Source organism: Callithrix jacchus, chromosome 1 (assembly GCF_049354715.1).
Source record: "Callithrix jacchus isolate 240 chromosome 1, calJac240_pri, whole genome shotgun sequence".
In the NCBI taxonomy this organism is placed as follows: Eukaryota; Metazoa; Chordata; class Mammalia; order Primates; family Cebidae; genus Callithrix; species Callithrix jacchus.
In genome coordinates this window covers 79,840,973-79,863,848 of record NC_133502.1, presented here as the reverse complement: position 1 = coordinate 79,863,848, position 22,876 = coordinate 79,840,973, and the positions used below count along the sequence as shown (strand labels likewise).

At 43.8% G+C, this 22,876-nt stretch overlaps 1 protein-coding gene and 1 long non-coding RNA gene across 6 annotated transcripts in view; one reads left to right on the top strand and one right to left on the bottom strand.

Annotated features, from left to right (window-relative positions):
• The window catches only part of LOC118153814 (nuclear pore-associated protein 1-like), a 29,791-nt gene extending 11,033 nt beyond the window's left edge, over positions 1-18,758 (bottom strand). For 4 of the 5 annotated variants that reach the window (XR_013532705.1, XR_013532708.1, XR_013532710.1 and 1 more), the window contains exons 1-2: positions 18,234-18,758; positions 16,658-16,808 (exon numbers count right to left, since the gene is read on the bottom strand). Coding sequence is in view for 2 of the 5 variants with exons in the window: in XM_035301059.3 (XP_035156950.2) it covers positions 16,658-16,808; positions 18,234-18,671 (589 nt within the window). In the remaining 3 variants the exon portion in view is untranslated. Of the gene's footprint in view, positions 1-12,927; positions 14,133-16,657; positions 16,809-18,233 lie in introns of those variants that run through there. The other variant, XM_078365942.1, reaches the window with a different exon arrangement.
• Positions 9,181-16,181, top strand: LOC118153825 (uncharacterized). The gene is made up of 3 exons (XR_004743444.3): positions 9,181-9,360; positions 9,838-9,978; positions 15,508-16,181. It is a non-coding gene; the product is annotated as an uncharacterized LOC118153825 (long non-coding RNA).
• Positions 18,759-22,876: the final 4,118 nt, after the last annotated feature.

Here is a 22,876-nt window from a genome sequence, read left to right as displayed (position 1 = left end):
GCATTAAGAGAACAAGGTTTGGTGTTATATGAGTTAGTTACAAAGGAAGAAGAGATGGGAAAAGACACAGAAACTTATTTAACTAAATAATAGCCGAAAAATGTCTAATTCTTGGAAAAGATGTGAAGATACAGATCCGTGAAGTTTAAAGTTTCCCATACAAATTCAACCCAAACAGTTTCTTTCTGAGGCATATTATAATGGATTCATCAAAAGACAAAGAGAGAATTCTAAAAGAAGCAAAAGTGTCAAGTCCCCTATAAGGGAATCTCCATTAGATTCTGAACAGATTTCTTGGCAGAAACCTTGCAGGCTGGGTGATATTGGAAGAATGTATTCAAGTTGCTGAAGAAAAGAAAGTTCTGCCAATCAAGATTATACACAGCAAAACTATTCATCAGAAATAAAGAATTATTATTTCCCAAGCAAGGATAGGCTGAGGGAATTCATCACTCCTGTATCAGCCTTCTAAGAAAAGTGTAAAGTCGTTCTTTAATCAGGACCAAAAGGACAGTAACTACTACCATGAACACACAGGAAACTTCAAACCTTACTGACGAGGTAAATTCATAATTAAATCGAGAATACTTCATTACTACAATGGGAAAACACTATTAAAGGTAAAAATCAAAATAATCAACACTAACTTTATTTAAAATTCATTTTTAAGGAAGACGCAATATAAAAAGTTCCAAATTAAGGCAATAAAAGTATAAATTATGTATGTGTGTGTGGGGGGGAAATGTCTAACGTATGTGTATGTGACCAAATTAACATAGGTATTTCGACAGGAATTGCATTGAATCTGTAGATTGCTTTGGGTAGTATGATCATTTTAACAATATTGGTTTTTGGTTCCATGATCATAGCATGTCTTTTCATTTGTTTGTGTCCTCTTCGATGTCTTTCATCAGTTTTTTTATAGCTTTCATTGTAGAGATCTTTCACTTCTTTGGTTAATTTCTGGCTATTTAATTTTATTTGTGGTTATTTTAAATGGTTTTATAAAGCTCTATTTCTTGACCTGTGTGGAATTCAAGAGTGTTTGTCTCATTGTACTTCACTAAGCTTTACCTGTTCATGTGCTTTTTTTCCCATCTCTGCTTTGTTTTATCATAAAAAAGTTTGGAAGACACCATATATTCTCACAATGATAACACATGGACACAGGGAGGGGAACATCATACACCGGGGCCTGAAGGGTGGGGGGCTAAGGGAGGAATAGCAGGGGGTTAGGGGTACTGGGGAGGGATAGCATTAAGAGAAATATCTAATGTGGATGACAGGGCAATGAATGCAGCAAACCACCAGCATGGCACATGTATACCTATGTAACGAACCTGCAAGATCTGCACATGTACCCCGGAACTCAAAGTACAATAAATAAATTTTTTTTTAAAGTTTGGAATTATTTAAAAAAGCTACCAGGAGGTGACTGGGGACTCTACTGAAGGCAACATGGAGTGGAAGACAGATGGCGGAGGGTGCAGGAGAGGGGAAGAAAAAAGGAGAAAGGGGGGACAGGAAGAAGAGACTTGTTCAGGTCACCCTGGCTGAAGATAGAGCAGAGCAGGACAGTGGCAGCAAGGGAGCACTGGTGGTCAAGGGTGGTTCTGACGGAGGGAATGATGGAACCACTTAGGGAAGGTGGGGAAGAAGCGTGGCTGCTGGACCATCTAGGAAGGTAGCAACCCCTCCCCTGGCTGAAACTCAGCCTGAAACACGGCAAGTAAGGATGAGCTGTGAGTGCACTGCACATACTAGACGTCATAAGCTCGGTAGAAGTCAAAGAATGGGAACGATTTCAATAGCTTGTAAACACTGGTAGTTCTTGCCAGAGCAATCAGGCAAATGAGATAAAGTTATCCAAACTGGAAAGAGGAAATTGAATTCTCCCTGTGTGATGCTGATATGACCTTCATATGATATAATCTATCTTGAAAACCTTGATGTTTCCACCAAAAACTCTTACTATTGATAAATGAATCCAGTTAAGTTTCAGGTTACAAAATTAGTGTACAGAAATAAGTGCCACTTCTAAAAACAAATGACAATCTAGCCAAGGACCAAATCAAAAAGGCAATCCCATTTACAATAACTAAAAACATAAAATACCTAGAAATATATTTAACCATGGAGGTGAAAAATCTCCACAGGAAAAACTATAAAATACTGATGAAATATATCCTAGATGACGCAAACAAATGGAAAAACATTCTGTGCTCACAGATGGGAAGAACTAATATCATTAAATGACCAGATTGCCCAAAGCAATCTGCAGGTTCAATACAATCTCTGTCAAAATACCAACATCATTTTTCACAGAATTAGAAAACAAAATTCTAAATTTCATATGAAAGCATAAAATAATCAGAATAGGCAAAGCAACCCTAAGCAAAAAGAACAAAGCCAGACGTATCACATTGCCTGACATAAAACTATACTACAAGGCTATAGTAACCAAAACAACATGGCACTCGTATAAAAACAGACACATAAATCAGTGAACAGAATAGAGAACCCAGAAGTAAAGCCACATATCTACAGCCAACTGATCTTTGACAAAGTCAATAACAATATATGCTGGAAAAAGAACACCCTTTTTAATAAATGGTGCTGGAAAAATTGAATATCCATATGCAGAAGAATGAAACTGGACCCCTATCTCTCACCATATACAAAAATCACAAGATGGATTAAAGATTTAAATGTAAGATATGAAACTACAAAAATACTTAAAGAAAACCTAGAGAAAACTCTTCTAGACATTGATATAGACAAAGAATTCATGACTAGCACTTTACAAGCACAGACAACAAAAACAAAAATAGACAAATTAGATCTAATTAAACTAAAAAGCTTCTGCACAGAGAAAGAAATATTGACTAGAGTGAACAGACGATCTGTAAAATGAGAGAAAATATTTGCAAACTGTGTATTCAACAGATGACAAATAACCAGAATTTACAATAAATGCAACAAAACATTCCAAATCATGCCATTAAAAAGTGGACTAAGGACATGAATAAAAATCTTTGTTTCTTTTTTTCTTTTCTTTTCTTTTTTTTTTTTTTTTGAGACAGAGTTTCGCTCCTTACCCAGGCTGGAGAGCAATGGCGTTATCTCGGCTCACCACAACCTCCGCCTCCTGGGTTCAGGCAATTCTCCTGCCTCAGCCTCCTGAGTAGCTGGGATTATAGGCACGCACCACCATGCCTAGCTAATTTTTTGTATTTTTAGTAGAGACGGGGTTTCACCATGTTGACCAGGATGGTCTCGATATCTTGACCTCGTGATACACCCGCCTTGGCCTCCCAAAGTGCTGGGATTACAAGCTTGAGCCACCGCGCCCGGCGAAATTTTTCAAGAGAAAACAAACAACTGGCCAAGCATAAGAAAAAAAATTGAACATCGGGCCAGGCGCGGTGGCTTCCCAGCTACTCGGGAAGCTGAGGCAGGAGAATTGCTTGAACCCAGGAGGCGGAGGTTGCGGTGAGCCGAGATCGTGCCATTGAAGTGGTTTCTGGAGGGCTAAGATGTAAGCCAGCTGCTTCGCTGCTGCTAGCTTTGGAAACAAAGTTACTTTTCTCTCACTGCGCCCTTCCTCCTGATTTTAAAAGCGGTGGGCAGCCTAGTCTGCGCTACCTTACATCAGGTCTTTGTGTATGGGTGTGGCTGAAACCAGGTTTCTCAGCTTAATCATCAGGGCTAGTAAGAAATATTTGGCCCCTCCCATGAACCAAATCCAATTTTAAAAGATGAAAGCATATATTAACTTAGATACATCTTGTTTACCTTGATATCTTTTTTTTTTTTTTTTTTTTGAGACGGAGTTTTGCTCTGGTTACCCAGGCTGGAGTGCGATGGTGCGATCTCAGCTCACCGCAACCTCAGCCTCCTGGGTTCAGGCAATTTTCCTGCCTCAGCCTCCCGAGTAGCTGGGATTACAGGCACGAGCCACCATGCCCAGCTAATTTTTTGTGTTTTTAGTTGAGACGGATTTTTACCATGTTGACCAGGATAGTCTCGATTTCTTGACCTCATGATCCACCCGCCTCAGCCTCCCAAAGTGCTGGGATTACAGGCGTGAGTCACCGCGCCCGGCCTTGTAAAGTGTCTTGTTACTGACTCTGTCCATTAAAATTCACTCAATCTGCCATACTTCTCCAGCCAATCAGCCTTTTAACATTGTTGCTATAAAAACCATCAGAGGAAATAAGTACAGAGAAAAGCAACAGATAAGCACAAATCAGGGGGTTGGGGAGGAAGTCAAGGGCTTGTTTTTCTATCCCCAGTTAGAATCAGCACATGTAAGAACACTTGTGGAGAGAAACTCCAGATTGCAGCCATTCATTAAAAACCTTTCATTTTGGCCGTGCGCGGTGGCTCAAGCCTGTAATCCCGCACTTTGGAAGGCTGAGGCGGGTGGATCACGAGGTCAAGAGACCGAGACCATCCTGGTCAACATGGTGAAACCCCGTCTCTACTAAAAATACAAAAAATTAGCTGGGCAGGGTGGCGCGTGCCTGTAATCCCAGCTACTCAGGAGGCTGAGGCAGGAGAATTGCCTGAACCCAGGAGGTGGAGGTTGCGGTGAGCCGAGATCGTGCCATTGCACTCCAGCCTGGGTAACAAGAGCGAAACTCTGTCTAAAAAAAAAAAAAAATTGAACATCAGTCATCAAAGCGGGAGAGCGAGGAGGTGTTCGCAGGAACCTGAGGAGGGACACGGAGGGACCTGAGGAAGGGCCAGGAGGACCGCGGAGGCAGCCGTCTTGGGGAAAGGCAGAGGGGCCCGCGGCTCACGGAGGGACTCCACAGAGGGGGCGGCACATTTCAGGGGCCCCAGCTTGCACTGCGGAAGGCTGCGGACATCTTCAATAGCGGCTTGTCTGGGTCTTTCGTAAGGCAATACGTAGGAAAAAATGTTTCTTCGTCTTGAAAATGCAGATAAATGCTCTTAGGGAGTAACTGGACCCGGCATCCTATGCCCAGACGCAGCTGGGCAGGGCTTGACAAACTTAAACTGAGGGATGTGGCGCAGTCACATCTCTAAGAACAGTGTCCACAGTGAGACCTCCTGTCTGGAGGGTCTCCACGGCCCTGCGGGACCCTCCCCTGATGGCCCTGCGGCAGAGGAAGCTCTGGTTCCCTGGAGGGAAGGCCTAGCAAGTCACGGCGGGCAGGATGATGTGGGTATGGTATGTGGGTTTGCGGTAGGTGCCCAGGTGCACTAAAAAGGGTCCCCGCCTCCCCCACAGCATAGCATTTAGTTCAGGCCCTGAACTAGTTTTTCTTTTTTTTTTTTTTTGAGACGGAGTTTCGCTCTTGTTACACAGGCTGGAGTACAATGGCGAGATCTCGGCTCACTGCAACCTCCGCCTCCTGGGTTCAAGCAATTCTCCTGCCTCAGCCTCCCGAGTAGCTGAGACTACAGGTGCGCACCACCATGCCCAGCTAATTTTTGTATTTTTAGTAGAGATGGGGTTTCACCATGTTGACCAGGATGGTCTCTCTCTCTCTTGACCTTGTGATCCACCCGCCTCGGCCTCCCAAAGTGTAGTTTTTCAGTTTCTGGGGTGGGGATTTCCTTTGGCTAAGAGGTGGGTCCATTCAGTCGGCTTGAAGGCTTGGTGTTTTTTTTTTTTTTTTTGGTCAAGGTATGCCAGAAGCAATATTGATGGCCAAGCTTTTACTTTGTTCCCACATCCAGGCTGTGGCTGCCTGCCCCAGGTCCATAATGTCTTTTGGTGGGACCCCTATGGCCCAGGGACTTAGAATCAAAAGACTGAAAGCCAATTAAATGGTCCCGGCTAGATGGGAATGAAAGTGGGCAGGCACTCATTAACTTTAAAACTCCTTTTAAGCAATGTAAGAGCCAAAGACCAAAAGTCAAAAGGCAAGGTTACAAAATTGACTTACCTACAAATCTATACATTAAGCTACTGTGAGCTTGGTTTGTAGGACTCAGCTGTACAAAACAAGCATGCTGTTCAGCTATTGAGCCATCTGTGTACTTCTCCTGGATTTGGAGGCTCTGAATTAATTTGATTCCTCAAGACCAGCCCTTGCAATCTCACATGCCCATTTCTTCCACAATAGTCCTTAGGCCTGAAGGGTTTGAATAAATTCTGGAAGTAAAGGCCAGGCACAGTGGCTCACGCCTGTAATCCTAGCACTTCATGGGAGGCTGAGATGGGCAGATTACGAGGTCAAGAGATAGAGATTATCCTGGCTAACACAGTGAAACCCCATCTCTACTAAAAACACAAAAAATTAGCCAGGCATGATGGCATGTGCTGTAGGCCTAGATACTCAAGAGGCAGAGGCAGGAGAATTGCTTGAACATGGGAGGTTCAAAAATAAAAATGATCAATAAACACATAAAAAATTTACCTCACTTATAACGATAGAAATTAAAAGAAAAGAGGTGTCATATTTTCCCCCACCAATCAAATAATGAAGTGGGAAAGACAATACTATCTGGTGTTTGTCAGGATAAATTAAAATAACCCTCTTATCACTGATTGTAAATCTCAGGTTGTTTTGTTTTTCAAAAAGTTAGGAGCCATCAAAAGGATATGAAGGGAATATTACAAACAACTCTACACACATAAATTTGACAACTCAGATGAAATGGACCAACTTCTCAAAAAGCACAGTACTCTAACTCACCCAGTATCAAATAGATAATGTGAAAGGCTAGTTTCAGGGCTCAACCATTAAACAACAGAATTCAAATAAGAAGTCTCCAGGCCCAGATGTTTCACGAGAAAATTATACTAAATGTTCGAAGTTTATTCAATCTCTTCCAGAAAAAAAGAAGAGAAAGGAACCCTTTCCAGTTCATTTTATAAAGCCAGCATTACCCTGATGCAAAAACCAGACAGTGATAGTAAAACTGACCCAATAATATCATAGATGGTTCTTTTGGAGAAACACAGAAAACGACCTTTTTGTTCTTAAAGCTTGAAGCTTACATTTGTTTTATCTGAGTTCTTTTCTCAGAAAAGGACATTCAGACCTCACAAAAAGAGTATAGAGAACTGAAGCTCACCAGATCACCCCATCCTGACAATGAGAAACCTGAAGCCCTCACTCCTCATGACTCTTCCTTGCCACTTTCTAGTTCCTATATTCTTACACATTGTCACATTTCTTCTCTGTTATATAAACCCCTAGTTTTAGTCTGTCGGGGAGATGGATTTGAAACTGAGCTCCCATCCTCTTGGCTGCAGCACCTGATTAAAGCCTTCTTCCTTTGCAATACTTGCTGTCTCAGTGACTACCTTTTTGTCTCATAAGCAGCAAGACCTAGACCAAACCCCTGGTGTTTGGGTAACAATGGTTAAAAAAATCAGTAAATGCAAAATCCCTAAGCAAAATATTGGCAACTAGAATTCAACAACGCATAAAACAAATTATACACCGTGACTGAGTGGAGTTTAGTCTGGTAATGGAAGGCTGGTCCAGTATTCAAAATCAGTCAGTGTAATTCACCATATCGACAGGCTAAAGAAGAAAAATCATATAATTACATCAACTGATGGAGAAAAATCACTTGAACAAATTCAAAAATCACTCATGACTTGAAAAAGAAAATCGCTGAGGTGGGAGGACCACTTGAGGCCAGAAATTTGAGACCGGCCTGGGCAACATAATGTGACACCATCTCAAAAAAAAAAAAAAAACAAATTAGTCAGAGAGATGGATGGTGGTACATGCCTGTGGTCCCAGCTACTTGGGAGGCTGAGATGGGAGGATAGCTTGAGCCTAGGAGTTGGAGGGTATAGTGAGCCGTGTTCCCAACACTGCATTCCAGGCTGAGCAACAGAGTAAAACCCTGTCTCTGAAAAAAAAAACAGTCTTAGCAAACAAGAAATAGAGGAGGAGCTCCCCTCAACTCTATCAGGTACATCTACAAAAATCTATAGCTAGCATTATATTTAATGGTGAAAAAGTGAATGCTTATCCTCTAAGAACAGGAGCAAGGCAAGGATATCCTCCCTCACACTTTTACTCAGCATACTTAGTCCTGGAAGTTGTAGTCAGCACAATAAAGCAAGAAAAATAACGAAAAGGAAACAGATTGGAAAGCAGTAACATTGTCCTTCTTTGCAGATGGGGTGATAATCTATGTAGAAAATCCCAACGAAGTCACAAACAAAAACCCAAAACACTCCCTAGAACGAGTGAGTTCAGCAAGGTCACAGGATACAAGACCAAAATACAAAACCAACTGGATTTCTATATATTAGCAATAAACTCGTTCATAATAATAATTAAATTTTAAAATATGTACTATTAACAATCAGTTAAAAAAAAAATTGGAGGGCCAAGCAAGGTGACTCATGCCTGTAATCCCAGCACTTTGGGAGGCTGAGGCAGGTGGATCACCTGAGATCAGGGGTTTGAGACCAGCCTGACCAACATGGAGAAACTTTATCTCTACTGAACATACAAAATTAGCCAGATGTGGTGGCACATGCCTGTAGTCCCAGCTACTTGAGAGGCTGAGGCAGGAGAATTCCTTGAACCCAGGGGACAGAGGTTGCAGTGAGTAGAGATCGTGCCATTCCACTTCAGCCTGAGTGACAAAGCGCGACTCCATCTCAAAAAAAAAAAAAATTGAATAGTATAACTCTAAAAATCAAGTGTAGGATTCTTATGCTGAAAACCACTACAGGTATGCATGTATATATTTATGTGTGTGTGTGTAAACTTACATATATATGAATCTGTGTGTGCGTATGTGTTAATTAAATGTAACTATCATGGCCCAGATTGTGTTACGAATAAGACGGAGTGGGTATCTCCCTCAGGTTGCTTACAGTATAGCTGGGAAGTCAGACACTAAACCCATGAATGAAAATGTGTTGGGGACTTCAAAGAAGCCGCTGATGCTCATTGCATCAAGCACCTGGAAGACCAAACCATGAGGTCAGAGCATGGAGGGTGAGACCATTCCGGTTTACAAGGCTTCTAACTCTACATCACCAGAATGTCCTCTAATTCTACCTTTCTGGAGGAGATAGACTGATTGGGTCACTCTGGGTCAGGACTCTATCTCCTACACCATCAAGAGAGAGTGTGTGTGTGTGTGTGTGTGTGTGTGTGTGTGTGTGTGTGGTGGGTGGTGGCATGACTCAATATAAACATAGCAGCCAAGAGTCCTAATTTTGAATAAGGAGGCGAGGAAGAACCATTTGCACTGGCTGGATGCACCAAGGGCTACAGTAAAAACTAGGAAGAACACCAAGATTTAAAGAACCAGAGGAAGAGGAGCTGTGGGGAAGAGAAGCAAATGAGGAGCATCCACAGAGTCAGAGAGAAAGCCAGAGTCAGGGCTTCCTGCTGCTGAGTGAGTTGTGCAGCTGCTCCAGCTGCAGATTGCTAATTTCAGATTGTTTTGTTCTCAGAGTTCTCCCTCTGAGCCACGGAGGTGACAGTCCTACATACTTCAGAGGATGTTGAGTGTGCAGAATAAGACGCTGCACCCTCAGCTCAGTGATACGTGAGGTGTGACTATACTGACTTAGGAGTGCGGCTTATGACGAAGAAGGGCTGTGATTTTATCTGGGAGTGCTTTTCTTGGCAGGCTGCAGACACATGCGTTTGGAAAATATGAAGGAAGAAGTCCCAAAATGGCCTTTGCCATGACTCAGCTAGAATTGTCAGTAACATAGCAACTCATTTCCTCTGGATAGATTTGTGGCAGCTTAAAATTCTAAGAACTGCACTTCCTTCAGTTGTTCAAGGATATCTGAATCCCAGGCCTCTGACTAAGGGTTCTCTCCTAAGAAAATAACATACGATGTTTCTCTCCTCTCTTCCACAGACCTCAGAGGATAAGCCTTCTGAAAGGGACACCCTGCAGCCTGGCCACAACAATGTGGCCACAGATTATGCCCTAGAGGGTGGCACAACGCTGGTGGCGCTCTCCACAGGGCAAGGGGTGGACCTCTTCATGCCTGACCCGGTATGTACAGAATATGGCAGCATCTGGGCTTGGGGACTTGATGGGCCTCTGTGCTTCAGTGCGAGTCCCCTGGGGTGATTTCCTGGTCATTCCTAATACTTGTTTTGGGGGTCAGAGAGCCTGGAAGCCTGGTTTTGGGAGCTAGCACCATCATCAGAAGCCATGAAGGGCCTCTTTTCTAGTGAGGGCACCGGGGGTAGGAGTGTCCTGCAGAGCAGGTTGCCTCAACTCAGGCCGTGTCCTCGAGTTCATTTTTCAAAAATGCACTCAATCCCTTTGGCTTATGAGAACTCCATGATTTAAGAATCGCCACACTGCGAGTTTCCAGACAGAGGCATGAATTCTTTAGAGCAGCCCCATCCAGTAGAATGCTCTGTGAATTTTGCTTTTAAAGTGGATGCCTTGTCTATCACTTGTGAAATGCTTTGCCAAGTATACTGAGGTCTTGTGAAAACTCAGATAATGTTGACCAATGACCACTTCAAAACCTCTTGTGTTCACTTAGATGAAAGGTCAGTATTTAAATTTAATTTAGATGTACAGATGTTACTGGGCAGGTGCTGTGTCCCAAAGCACCATTTCAGGCAGTGGAGATACAGGGTTGACACATGGCAGCCTTTGTGGAGTTCACATGTCAGTTTATATATGTGGAGAGAGGGGGATTGCAAGTTTCAAAATGGAACAGTTAACTAACAAAACAGCATTTACAGTATGGAAATCGAGAAACTTTTCAAATAGAATCTTTTCACCTATAAACCCATTAGACCAAGGCCCATTGCTGTGCCAATTTCCCAATGCCACAGTTTCCCTTTATTTTCAAAGAAGCCAGAAAACCCTGAGAAATCTATGGCTTACACATATTACTCTCGGGCAATTATAGAATAACAGCTAACACATAATTCTTAATGAGTTGAAGGAATGTAGGTACCTGTCCTAGGGAATTCACATCTATTAATGCATTTAAACATGACAGCAGCCCTGTGAGGTAGGTCCTACCATTATTTATATTTTCAGATGGGGAAAGGGAGGCACAGAGAGGTAAGTTGCCTAAGGTCAAGCTAGTGACGGGTGGTGTCAGGTGTCACACTCTGGCACTCTGTGCTTTAACTAGTATACCAGACCCAATTTCAAAAACAAATGCTCTTGAGTACAAGTAAAATATTTCCAAGAACATTCTGAGCAGTTCTAAAGGCAATGGGAGGTGCTTTGACTCTGGGAACTAACTCGAGGATTCCCAGGCACAGACAGAGCCTGCTTTCTACCCTGAAACATGACAGCAGGGCCCAGTCCAGACATAGGTGGGCACCAGAGCTTGTCACCATGACAAAAGGAAGAAGTGAACCATAGCATAATCTTTCCTGATCTCCGTGTATTATCCTGAAATCCCTTTGGATCAAGTCACCCTAGTATAAAGAACATTTGAGCGAAGACTCTGCACAAAGCTTAGTGTCTGTTTGGGATGTTGACGTCCAGCGGACGTAGCTGGTGGCAGTTGTCACAGATAGGAATGCCATGGAGGGCAGCCAGCAGTGATGGAGGCAGCATTCTTTAGTGGCTCAAACCCAGCCTGTGAGATCTGTGGGTTTGCAGAGCTGGTGATTTGATTTTGTCAGAACACACATATTGTTCTGCACAGAGTAACCACCTCCTGTTAACCAACTCCCCCTTGTGGGATAAAGCTCAATGTCAAGGCATTCGTTGACAAACAGGAGCCCTTGTTTCTCAGTGACAAGGAGTTGGTGCCTGATCATCAGGGACCCTCTTATCAGAGTGCATGAGAGCCCATATTAAAAATCAGCGGTTGCTGGTGACCACACAATCAGAATAAAAGGACGTATTTTCCAGGTTAATAAAATGATGGAAATAACATTCCAGGGGCCTGAGAGTCCCTGCCCCAGCCCCGGGAGTGGATCAATCCAAGGCATTTTCACCCACCCTGATGCAGAATGAGCTCCTCCGTTCAGGTGGAGAGTGAGTACCACTGTTTGGATGACAGCTGTGCATCTGCACGCTTTCTACTGAAAAGCAAGAACAAATCGAACCTGGCTCAATTAAGTGAAAGGAGTTACTGCATTGATGGTGATACGAGAAGAGGGGCAGGGAAATGCTGGGAGGGTCTCTGGTGAGGGCTCCACCCCTGGGCCTATGTCCACGGACCTAGGTGAGGACAGGCATTTCTGTTTCAGTGCCCAAATGTTGTATTTCCCAAGACCACCTTGACCTGCCACACCCCCATCCTGTGCCTATAAAATCACTGAGACCCCGGTAGCCACACACACAAGCAGCTGGATGTCAAGAGGAACATATTGATGGAAGAACACACCAGCATTGAACAGCGGATGGTGGAAGATAAGGCAGGGGCTCTAATGCAGGCTGCCTGTGGACCCACGGATAAAGTGGAAGAGCACACTGTAACATCCACCCACTGGGGCTTCAGCTGTAAACATTCACAGCTAGATGCTGCCGTTGGGTAGGAGCCCCACAGACTGCCTGACTGCATGCCTCCCCCTAGAGGTTTGAGCCACAGTGCAAGGACACAGCGAGTCATACCCCATCACATGCCCTGCGACGAGGATAAGGGAACTTCTCCCGTTTCAGTGAGAAAGTTGAGGCCTTGGCTAGGACCGGGCAGGGTTAGAGGACCAGGAAGCAGGAAGCACGTCACTGGTGTTGCAACACGGCCAGTCTGTCCTGGACACCAAACCCGGTGCTGTGCCTCTCACTCAGGTTTCAAATCCCGGGGAGGGTGTCTACTTTTTAAGCTAAGGCACATGCCTGACCTTGGACTAGAAGAGGCCCAGATATGAATCCTTCTAGACTGGCATCCAACTCTTTAAGGGATGTCAAGGCACTTTTCAGAAGTGGAACTCAATGCTGGGCTGCTCCAAAGCAACACATGCCCACAGCGAGTTAAAGCTCATGAGACAAAGACAATCACATGCACATCTGTAAGAAAAAGAAGTTCAATTTATTGGGCAGGGGAATTGCACTGCAAAGGAACCATGGAATTGTCCTTGGCCAGTCTAAAGAGGGTTTGAAGAAGAGAGGACTGGTCTGGATTGGATATTGCCTGGAAGTGGGTGCAACTAATGATTGGTTATCTTAATAATTTTTATTTAGGAGCCAGGGAGATTAAAATGAAGTCGTTGGTAGAGAAGCAGTTGTCATTTTTGTTAGGAGAAGAGAGGAATGTATAGCTGTTGAGTCTCCTAGTCACTGTCTTATTTCAGACATGGACGGCATGACCTTTCCTCTCTGTATTGTGGGAATATCTCTGATGTTCCTTGGGAACCTCTGGGTTAGCTGCCAGCTGTGAGCTGTCATTCTTGAGTTTCTCACTTTCTCAAAATATTTGATGTCCATTAAAGTGAATCTGGTTTCCAGGCCCTGATTTCTCCCTAGTGACTTCGAGGGACATCAGCATTTAAGGTGGTATCTGCTGCGAGCTGATCACATTTTGTCACCAGAACTAGATAAAGGGGCGTCTGAGGGATGCCCTGCAGCTATGGGCTATGGTGGGCATAAGGGGACTGGAGAGAGGGACTGACCACAATTTTATCAATAAGTCTCAGGATTCCTTTAGATTTTACCAACTTTTTCCTTATGCCAGGTGAACACAATTTCCAATTGAAAGAACTTCCTCTTTTCCCCAGGTAAGAGTAGTTGGGATACCAGAAACTTGTAATGGTTTCTGAGACTGAATCATTAACATAAACAAAATACTGGACCGCAAATTAATGGCCAAAATGCATCCCTCACACATTAGTACAACTTCTCCTCTAACTGTTGATGGCCTAAGTCTTTCTGAAAACTTTAATCTGGGGGTGAGAACTTGGGAGATAAACACAGTTATGTTCCTTATAAATAAGGGGCTTCCCTGACAGTAGAAGTTACAATGAGAAAGAAGACCATGGGCCTCTTCCCTTTGAATTGTCCTCCCTCTTGCTATGTTACTGCTTGAGCTTCTTGTGTGGGCTTCATATTATCGCTGTCTTTCCACCACTCAGGAAGGGCAGGCTCCAGAGTGACCACGGCCAAGCCCCAGCTCTGCCAGCAGGCCCCATCTTCTCATGATTGTGTGGGCTTCTGTTTCCTGGCGTTTCTCTTCTTCCTGGCATCTTTCTTCATCTCGCTAGACTCTTGGTGAATTTTTACTGGTGGAAAAAGTTGTCAAGATTAATAAGAAAAGAAAGATTTACAGCCTGAATGAGGGCTATGCTAAGTATTTTGACAGGGCCACCACTGTGTATGTGCAGACAAAGAAATTCCCCGAGGTGAGTGAAGAAAGCCCAGCTGGGTAGCAGGGAGAATGCTGTCTCCATGAGGTCCTGTTTGGTGGTGGCTTCAGGGGGCCTTGCTGAATGAGCTTGGAGCCACCGTCCATAGCTCTGGCCAGTATAAGAACGGTAGACTCTGCCTTTTTTCATAAGTAATCAGTATCTTTTATCACTGCAATGCACCTTCTAAAGGTAATACTTACATTTACATTTAAGTTGTTCCAGGAGAAATTGTCTATAAAACAGTTAGGAATCATACTTGCAAAATTCAGAGCTCAGGCCAGAACCTTTGTGAAGTCACTTGTTTAAGCCCCAACCTCTAGATTCACTCACTCAGTTGCATTTGTTTTTCAAAGGAATAATTATACAAGAGGACTTCAAAGAGTTCATGAAACAAATAAAATTAAAAGATAAAAATATAAAATACAAATTTTTTTTTCTCAATATACCAGTCATTTAGTCCAACTCTAAAGGTCCTGGGAATTTAACCTGCAAAGGCAGTCTTTTTTATGTTATTTGCTCAAGAAAAATGGGTGCCCTTTAAAAGTTTCTTTTTAATATTAGGAAACAATAAGAATTCAGAAGGAGGCAAATCAGGGCTGTAGTTATTTTCCATTAAAACCTTTGCAAAATTCCCTTGTTTATTGAATTAAGGACAGGAATTAACAGAGCACTGCTGTGCTGGAGAACTCTCTGGTGACGCTTTCCCGGGCTTTGTCTGCTAAAACTGTAGCTAAATTTCTTAGAATAGTCTCTTAATAAGCTTATGTGGGCTAAGGAGCAACCATATTCCCAAGGTTGTGAAAATGAATGGCTGTGATTAGTTAAGGCCAAATTGTATCCTGTACCTTCAGAGGCCCTCGCTCTCCTCCCCCAAGTTATACCCATCTATAGTTATCCATCCACCCATCCATCCATCCATCCATCCACCCACTTATTCTTATATCCCTTCATCCTATCTATCTATCTATCTATCTATCTATCTATCTATCTATCTATACTTAACTGAGAGATTTCTCACATCTCTTCTTTCCAGAGCAAAGGTAAGTTGAAGAGTAGCAACACCTCTCTCTGTTATGTGGAGTTATTTTGGGCTAAAAATCTAGGAGTTTAGGAATGTGAGTTCTATCTTTAGTTCCTGGTAATTCACTGTGTGTCTTCTGAAAGATTCTGTATTTAAATATTTTGGTTTCCTGACTTAATGTTTTCTCTTTATATAAACTTGTGTGCATTCATGTGTAACATGTGGAAGACACCAAAAGAAGAAAAAAGAAAGAAAATGTAAACAAACCCATGTGTAAGTTTCTTCACTCTCAGTAACCCCACTGTGAACATCAGGATGTGAGACCAGAGGGTGAGGAAAGTTGAAAGCATCCTGCCTGGACTATGATTGGAGGAACCGACAGTTTAAAGTCCAGCAATCCACCAGGAGACGAATGTATTCTTATTGGCCACTGGTCCAAAAAGAGTGAAACATATGTGAAGTCAACTTGAATCCAACCTGCAATCTGGAGCAGTCACCCAGGATTGCAACAATGTTAGCACCATCAGCCCCTAAAGTAGATGAACATTGACTGTGAGCAAGGAAGAATAGTGAAACCCCAGGAAGAGTGTGGCTGGGACATTCTTCAATGAGACGGGAAGCCAGAAAAATCTGAAAAGAGCAAGAGCCGTCAAACTGGAAGATCGAGGGAGTCAAGCAGAACATTTCCGAGCAGCCATGCCTGCTTGTCAAAAAGATGACAAACCAGTTACACCCTTTCCTCCTGCAGCACCAACTGATCCTAACAAGGCAGCCCAAACCCACTGGCTTATCAATTCTGATGACGGCGTTTGGGTGAGAATGGGATCCGACTCTCTTAATCTCCCAAGACCAGATATTGATTTACGTTTCTGACAGAAATAAATGGAATTTTCTTTTCTCGATGATTCAGTCTGGGTAACAAGAGCAAAACTCCGTCTCACACAAAAAAAAAAAAGAAAGAAATTACCAGAAGACTTGGTAATTTCTTGCCTGCAATGTAGTTTCAAGGGGTGCAATAGAGGACAGTATAATATAATGATATTCATTATAATTCTGAGTTGGAGCTGTTTCAAGATGATAATAATAGCTAACATTTACTGGGTGATTAATATGTAGTAAGCCCTGTTTTAAGTGCTTTACATGCATTAATTCCTTTTTTCTCATAACAACTCTTGGAGGCAGGTACAGAGGGGGAAGATGAGGCACAGAGGGGTTCAATTACTTATCCAAGGTAAGTGCCTGAGCCAGGATTCAAACCCAAACATTCTGGCTGCCAACCCATACCCTTAACCACAACGTGACCCTGCTTAGAAACACGCAAGTGGGGAAGAACCTTCATCTCCCAAATACTGGGGTGCATGGCTTAGGGCTGCCTAACCTGCTGGGAGACAGTGCCTCTTCTTTGCTGGCTGCGGAGGTTCTGCCTCCTTTGCCTTGGTTGCCTTCGTTCCTTTTCCCACTTTTTGAGCCGTGCGCCTGCTGGGTGTGGGCAGGGCAAAAGCCCAGGCAAAGAACACCCAATTCTGCATCTGGAAGGGAAGAGGAATATGTATCAGGCTGTTCCCAGGAATCTCGTGGCAGAGGGGACGGAGGGAGGAAATGAATAAGGAAACACTGCTACAGGGGTTTAGCATTTTGTTTTTTCATTTTTGTTTTTGACAATCGTTAGAGCATCGGGCTTGCCTAATTAGCAGTAATATTTCCTCACATTTTTCATGAATTCCACCTGGTGCAATGCCAGATGTGATCTATAAAATCAGAATTCCTAGAGATGACGGGTCTGGTGGTGATGAATTCCCTCCGTATTAGCTTTTCTGCAAAGGATCTTATTCTCCTTTACCAGTGTAGCTTAGTTTGGCTAGATATGAAAGTCTTGGTTGGGGTTTCTTTTCTTTAAGAATGTTAATCATACCCTATGACTCATGGGGGGAAAAAGCATGTTGAGCATAAGCCCCCAATCTCTTCTGGCTTGTAGGGTTTCTGCTGAGAGGTCCACTGTTAGTTTGATGGGCTTCCCTTTGTAGGTGACCTGACCCTTCTCTCTAGCTGGTTTTGACATTTTTTTCTTTCATTTCAAGCTTGGAGAACCTGATGATTATGTGTCTTGGGGATGATCTTCCTGTGAAGTATCTTACTAGGGTTCTCTGCATTTCCTGAATTTTCTGTTGGCTTCTCTAGCTGGGCTGGGGACATTCTCACGGGTGATATCCTGAAATATGTTTTCCAGATTGTTTCCATTCTCTCCATCTCTTTCAGGGACACCAGTGAGTCACAGATTTTGGTCTTTTTACATAATCCCATATTCCTCAGAGTTTTTTCATTCCTTTTTATTCTTTATTTTTATTTATTTATTTTTTGAGACGGAGTTTCGCTCTTGTTACCCAGGCTGGAGTGCAACGGCACGATCTCGGCTCACTGCAACCTCCGACTCCTGGGTTCAGGCAATTCTCCTGCCTCAGCCTCCTGAGTAGCTGGGATTACAGGCACGCGCCACCGTGCCCAGCTAATTTTTTTGTATTTTTAGTAAAGACGGGGTTTCACCATGTTGACCAGGATGGTCTCTATCTCTTGACCTCGTGATCCACCTGCCTCGGCCTCCCAAAGTGCTTGGATTATAGGCGTGAGCCACTGCGCCCAGCCCTGGGTCAGGATTCTTAAGGGAAAGGACCTCTCCAGCAGGGCTGAGCTGGGGACAACATGGCCCTTCCAGCAGGAACTCACTGGAGACACCTGGGCCTTGTCAGTCAAGTTATTTTCTCACAGGCTATTGGGGTAAACATTTCCCTCTAGGGGCCCAGGACTGTCCCTGACGGAACTAAGGTCTCCCCGGGCCTCCAGGGCCCTGGATGTGGGTATCCTGCGGAGAGGAGGGGGCTTTTCTTGTCCTCCTGCCCCTGGGTCACTACCTGCTCCTCCTCCTCTATCGCTCCTCTGGGCTTTCCTTGGATCCTCACCTTGGTCTGATTCGGGAGCCTGGCTGGGATCGGGATCCGCTTCCTAGCCCCGACCACCTCCTCCTGTGGTCGGAGGGTGAACGTGCTGCTGGGAGGAGGGATCCTCACAGAGCTGGGGTGTCTCAACACCAAGGAGTTGCGAGCCGACAACACGGTTCTCCTCCTTAAGAGGAGCCTGCAGTCCACAGCAGGCGGGACCGCCACGGGGGCGCCCATGTCTGGCGGTCTCCTGGGGGCGCCGAAGAAGCTGCCTGGAGAAGGCTTCCGACTCTGCTGACCGTTGAAGAGAAATCGGTAAGGGCCGGGGGTAAGCGTGGGCGCCACAGGGGGAGCCGGGCCAGGCTGGGACGCCTCCCGGGCTATGGGAGCGCGTGGGACACGGCCAGGCAGGGGCCTGCGGCGGGACCGGGGGCGAAATATACTTAATAAATTGCCCATTGAGAGCAAGCTACAATGGCGAGAAAACGGTCAGTAACGGAGACGGAGCTCGGTAGTCACCAACTTCTCTTCTGCCACGCGCGCACTAGGCAGCTGAGCGCTTGTGACGTCCCAGAGGGGCTGGTGAACGAGCCAGGGCTCCCGAAGCGCGCGGGAGCCCCCCCACCCCAGGGCACCTACCAGAGGGGTCAAAATGCTACAAAATAAGTAGCTTTTTTTTTTTTTTTCTTTGAGACCGAGTTTCACTTTTGTTACCCAGGCTGGAGTGCAATGGCGCGATCTCGGCTCACCGCAACCTCTGCCCCCTGGGTTCAGGCAATTCTCCTGCCTCAGCCTCCTGAGTAGCTGGGATTACAGGCACGTGCCACCATACCCAGCTAATTTTTTGTATCTTTAGTAGAGACAGGGTTTCACCATGTTGACCAGGATGGTCTTGATCTGTTGACCTCGTGATCACCTTGGCCTCCCAAAGTGCTGGGATTACAGGCTTGAGCCACCGCGCTCGGCCGATTTTTTTTATATATAGATAATGTAAGGGGGGAGTCCAGTTTCAATCTTCTGCATATGGCTAGCCACTTATCCCAACACAATTTATTGAATAAGGATTATTTTCCCCATTGCTTGTTTTTGTCAGCTGTGTTGAAGATCAGATGGTTTTAAATGTGCTGCTTTATTTCTGGGTTTTGTACTCTGCTACATCAGTCTATGTGTTTTTTTTCTGTACCAGTACCAAGTTGTTTTGATTACTTTAGCCTCATAGTATAGTTTGAAGTTGGGAAATGTGATTTCTTCCACCTTTTTTCTTTTTGCTTAGAATTGCCTTGGCCTTTGCCAAGACTCTTGCCAAAGAGCCTTGGGCTCTCTTTTGGTTCCTGCCAAAGAGCCTTGGGCTCTCTTTTGGTTCCTGCCAAAGAGCCTTGGGCTCTCTTTTGGTTCCATATGAATTTTAGAATAGTTTAGAATTTAGTTTAGAAAAGTTTTTTTCTAGTTCCCTGAAGAATGCCTTTGGAAGCTTAATAGAAATAGTATTTAATCTGTAATTGCCTTGGGTAGTATGGCCATTTTAACAATGTTGGTTCTTCCTATCCATTAGCATAGAATATTTTTATATTTGTGTCCTCTGATATTTTGCAGCAATGTTTCATAATTATTGTTGTAGATATTTTTCATGTACCTGGTTAGCTGCATTCCTAGATGATTTTTTGTGTGAGTACTGTAAATGTGATTGCATTCTTGATTTGTATTTCACTTTGGATGTTGTTGGTGTGTAGAAATGTTACAGATTTTTGGCCAGGCACTGTAACCCCAGCACTTTGGGAGGCCGAGGCGGGTGGATCACGAGGTCAAGAGACCAAGACCATCCTGGTCAACACGGTGAAACCGCGTCTCTACTAAAAATACAAAAAATTAGCTGGGCATGGTGGAGCGTGCCTGTAATCCCAGCTACTCAGGAGGCTGAACCCGGGGGCAGAGGTTGCGGTGAGCCGAGATCGCGCCATTGCACTCCAGCCTAGGTAACAAGAGCGAAACTCCGTCTCCAAGGAATTAAAGAAAGGAAACACTCTCAAACTCATATGAGGCCGAAATTACCTTGATTCCACAACCAAAGCCACAAGAAAAGAAAACTAAAGACCTTTGCAGCTTCTATTGGCAGCCCTACGCGTAAACAAAGCAAATCCAGGGAATCTCAGCAGTAGCAATTACACGGAGTAATTGACTAGCAATTACAGGGACTAATTGACTGCATTTCCTCGCTGACAGGAATCAATGCCTGTAACCCAAATAGCTCTTTCAAAGGCTCTGACCTCCCTGACCTCTTCTGCAAACTGGGCCTGGGTAAATACACAGATGTCTTCCAGCAACAAGGGATCGATCTTCAGACATTCCTCGCTCGCACAGATAAGGATCTGAAGGAGCTGGGAATAAGTACTTTTGGTGCCAGGAGGAAAATGCTGCTTGCAATTTCAGAACTAAATAAAAACCAAAGAAAGCTTTTTTTTTTTTTTTTTCTTGAGCCGGGGTTTCGCCCTTGCTTACTCAGGCTGGAGTGCAATGGCACGATCTCGGCTCACCGCAACCTCCGGCTCCTGGGTTCAGGCAATTCTCCTGCCTCAGCCTCCTGAGTAGCTGGGATTACAGGCACGCGCCACCATGCCCAGCTAATTTTTAGTAGAGACGGAGTTTCACCATGTTGACCAGGATGGTCTCGATTTCTTGACCTCGTGATCCACCTGCCTCGGCCTCCCAAAATGCTGGGATTACGGGAGTGAGCCACCGCGCCCGGCCCAAGAATGAGATTTTTTTAAAGACCAACAAAGTTACAAACTTTTAACTGGACTACCTAAGAAAAAGAGAAAATAGAGGCCGGGCGCGGTGGTTCACACTTGTAATCCCAGCACTTTCGGAGGTCGAGGCGGGTGGATCACGAGGTCAAGAGATCGAGATTATCCTGGTCAACATGGTGAAACCCCGTCTCTACTAAAAATACAAAAAATTAGCTGGGCATGGTGGCACGTGCCTGTAGTCCCAGCTACTCAGGAGGCTGAGGCAGGAGAATTGCCTGAACCCAGGAGGCAGAGGTTGCGGTGAGCTGAGATCGCGCCATTGCACTCCAGCCTAGGTAACAAGAGCGAAACTCCGTCTCAAAAAAAAAAAAAAAAACTTTGTGTTGAATTAATAAATCTAGACAGTACGGAGTATGTTCTGAAGTTCCAGAACAAGCAAAACTAAGATACAGCAATAGACATCACATCAGTGGTTACCTGGGGTGAGGTAGGATGGGAGTTGACTGCAGAGGAACACAAGGGAAGTCTCTGGAGTGATGGAAACATTCTGTGTCTTGATTGACTGTGGTTACATTGGTGTGGACATTTGTCAAAACTCATTGACTTTCATATTTGGAATTTGTATATTTTGTATATAAATTATACTTCAATAAGTATGTATGTATATATAATGTGGATAATACATTTTGATATATCATGATGTCTATCACTTCACAGCATATTATATTTATATCATACCATATTATAGTTACATAATGGCAAAAGATGAAAAGGATGCTGTATTTTGGGAAGATCACAGAAATTATCACTTATTTATTTTTTATACAAATATGTATAAATCTTTCACCAAACAAATGTCAAAAATGTGGTATTTTCACTGCTCTATAAATTATCATATGTTCTATCATGTAATAAATGTTAAAAACCTGGGTGTTCATTCGTTGTATGTGTTTACTTGTTCTATGTGTTTATATGCTCCCTGTTCTATAAATTCTCACACATTGTACACCATCCAATCAAGTGATGAGCTGCTCAGTAGATAAGTGCTGAACACTCTGCATCCCTCATCATGTCAAGCACTTCACGTCGTTTTCCTGTTGTCTTCCCCAGTAGACATTTGACATTTTCTTCCATCATTTTGGAGCATCCTGGAGAAACAGCTAGACACAGGGGACATATTGTTATACCTTGCTTATTGTGACTTGGAATTATACATATTGAAATACTGTAAAGATTTGCTTTATTTTTATCAGCACGCCTATGTGAAATTAGATTTCAACTCTACCTCACTTCCAACTTTCCGGAGGAATGCAGAGAGTTTATTAGAAAATAGAAGTGCAACCAAATGTGGGTGAAGGGGAGAAAGGAAGCAAAACACACTGCCATGTGTGTACCTATGCAACTGTCTTGCATGTTCTGCACATGTACCCCCAAACCTAAAATGCAACAAAAAATTAAAAAAAAAAAAAGAAAATAGAAGTGCAAAAATGTTTGCTGCTTGATTCTCAGACCATAGCCTGGGATTAGCAATTTTTTTAAAAAATGGCAGACAAAAGAAGCCCAAGTGTCTCCCAGCTCCTGGGATGCATGGAAGCAATGGGCTGTGATATCCTATTGAGGCAAAAGAAGTGGTGCTTCTTATAGTCCCATGATCAGAAGCAGTAAGAACTTGACGGTGCACCTAAAACTGAGATGCACCTTCTTAGGATGCACCTAAAACTGAGAACAAGGGAAAGCTAAGTAGAAGTATCACCAGGGAAGGACTATGGGACCTTACTCTGCTAAGAGAGAAAAGGATTTAATTAGGTCCAACAGAATATGATGCCATTTCAAAAATATTTTCTGTTAGGACAATTTCCAGAGACTCTTAAGTGGATGTTATTTTGTGTAATGATTTTTGAGCTTGGTGGAATTTTACCA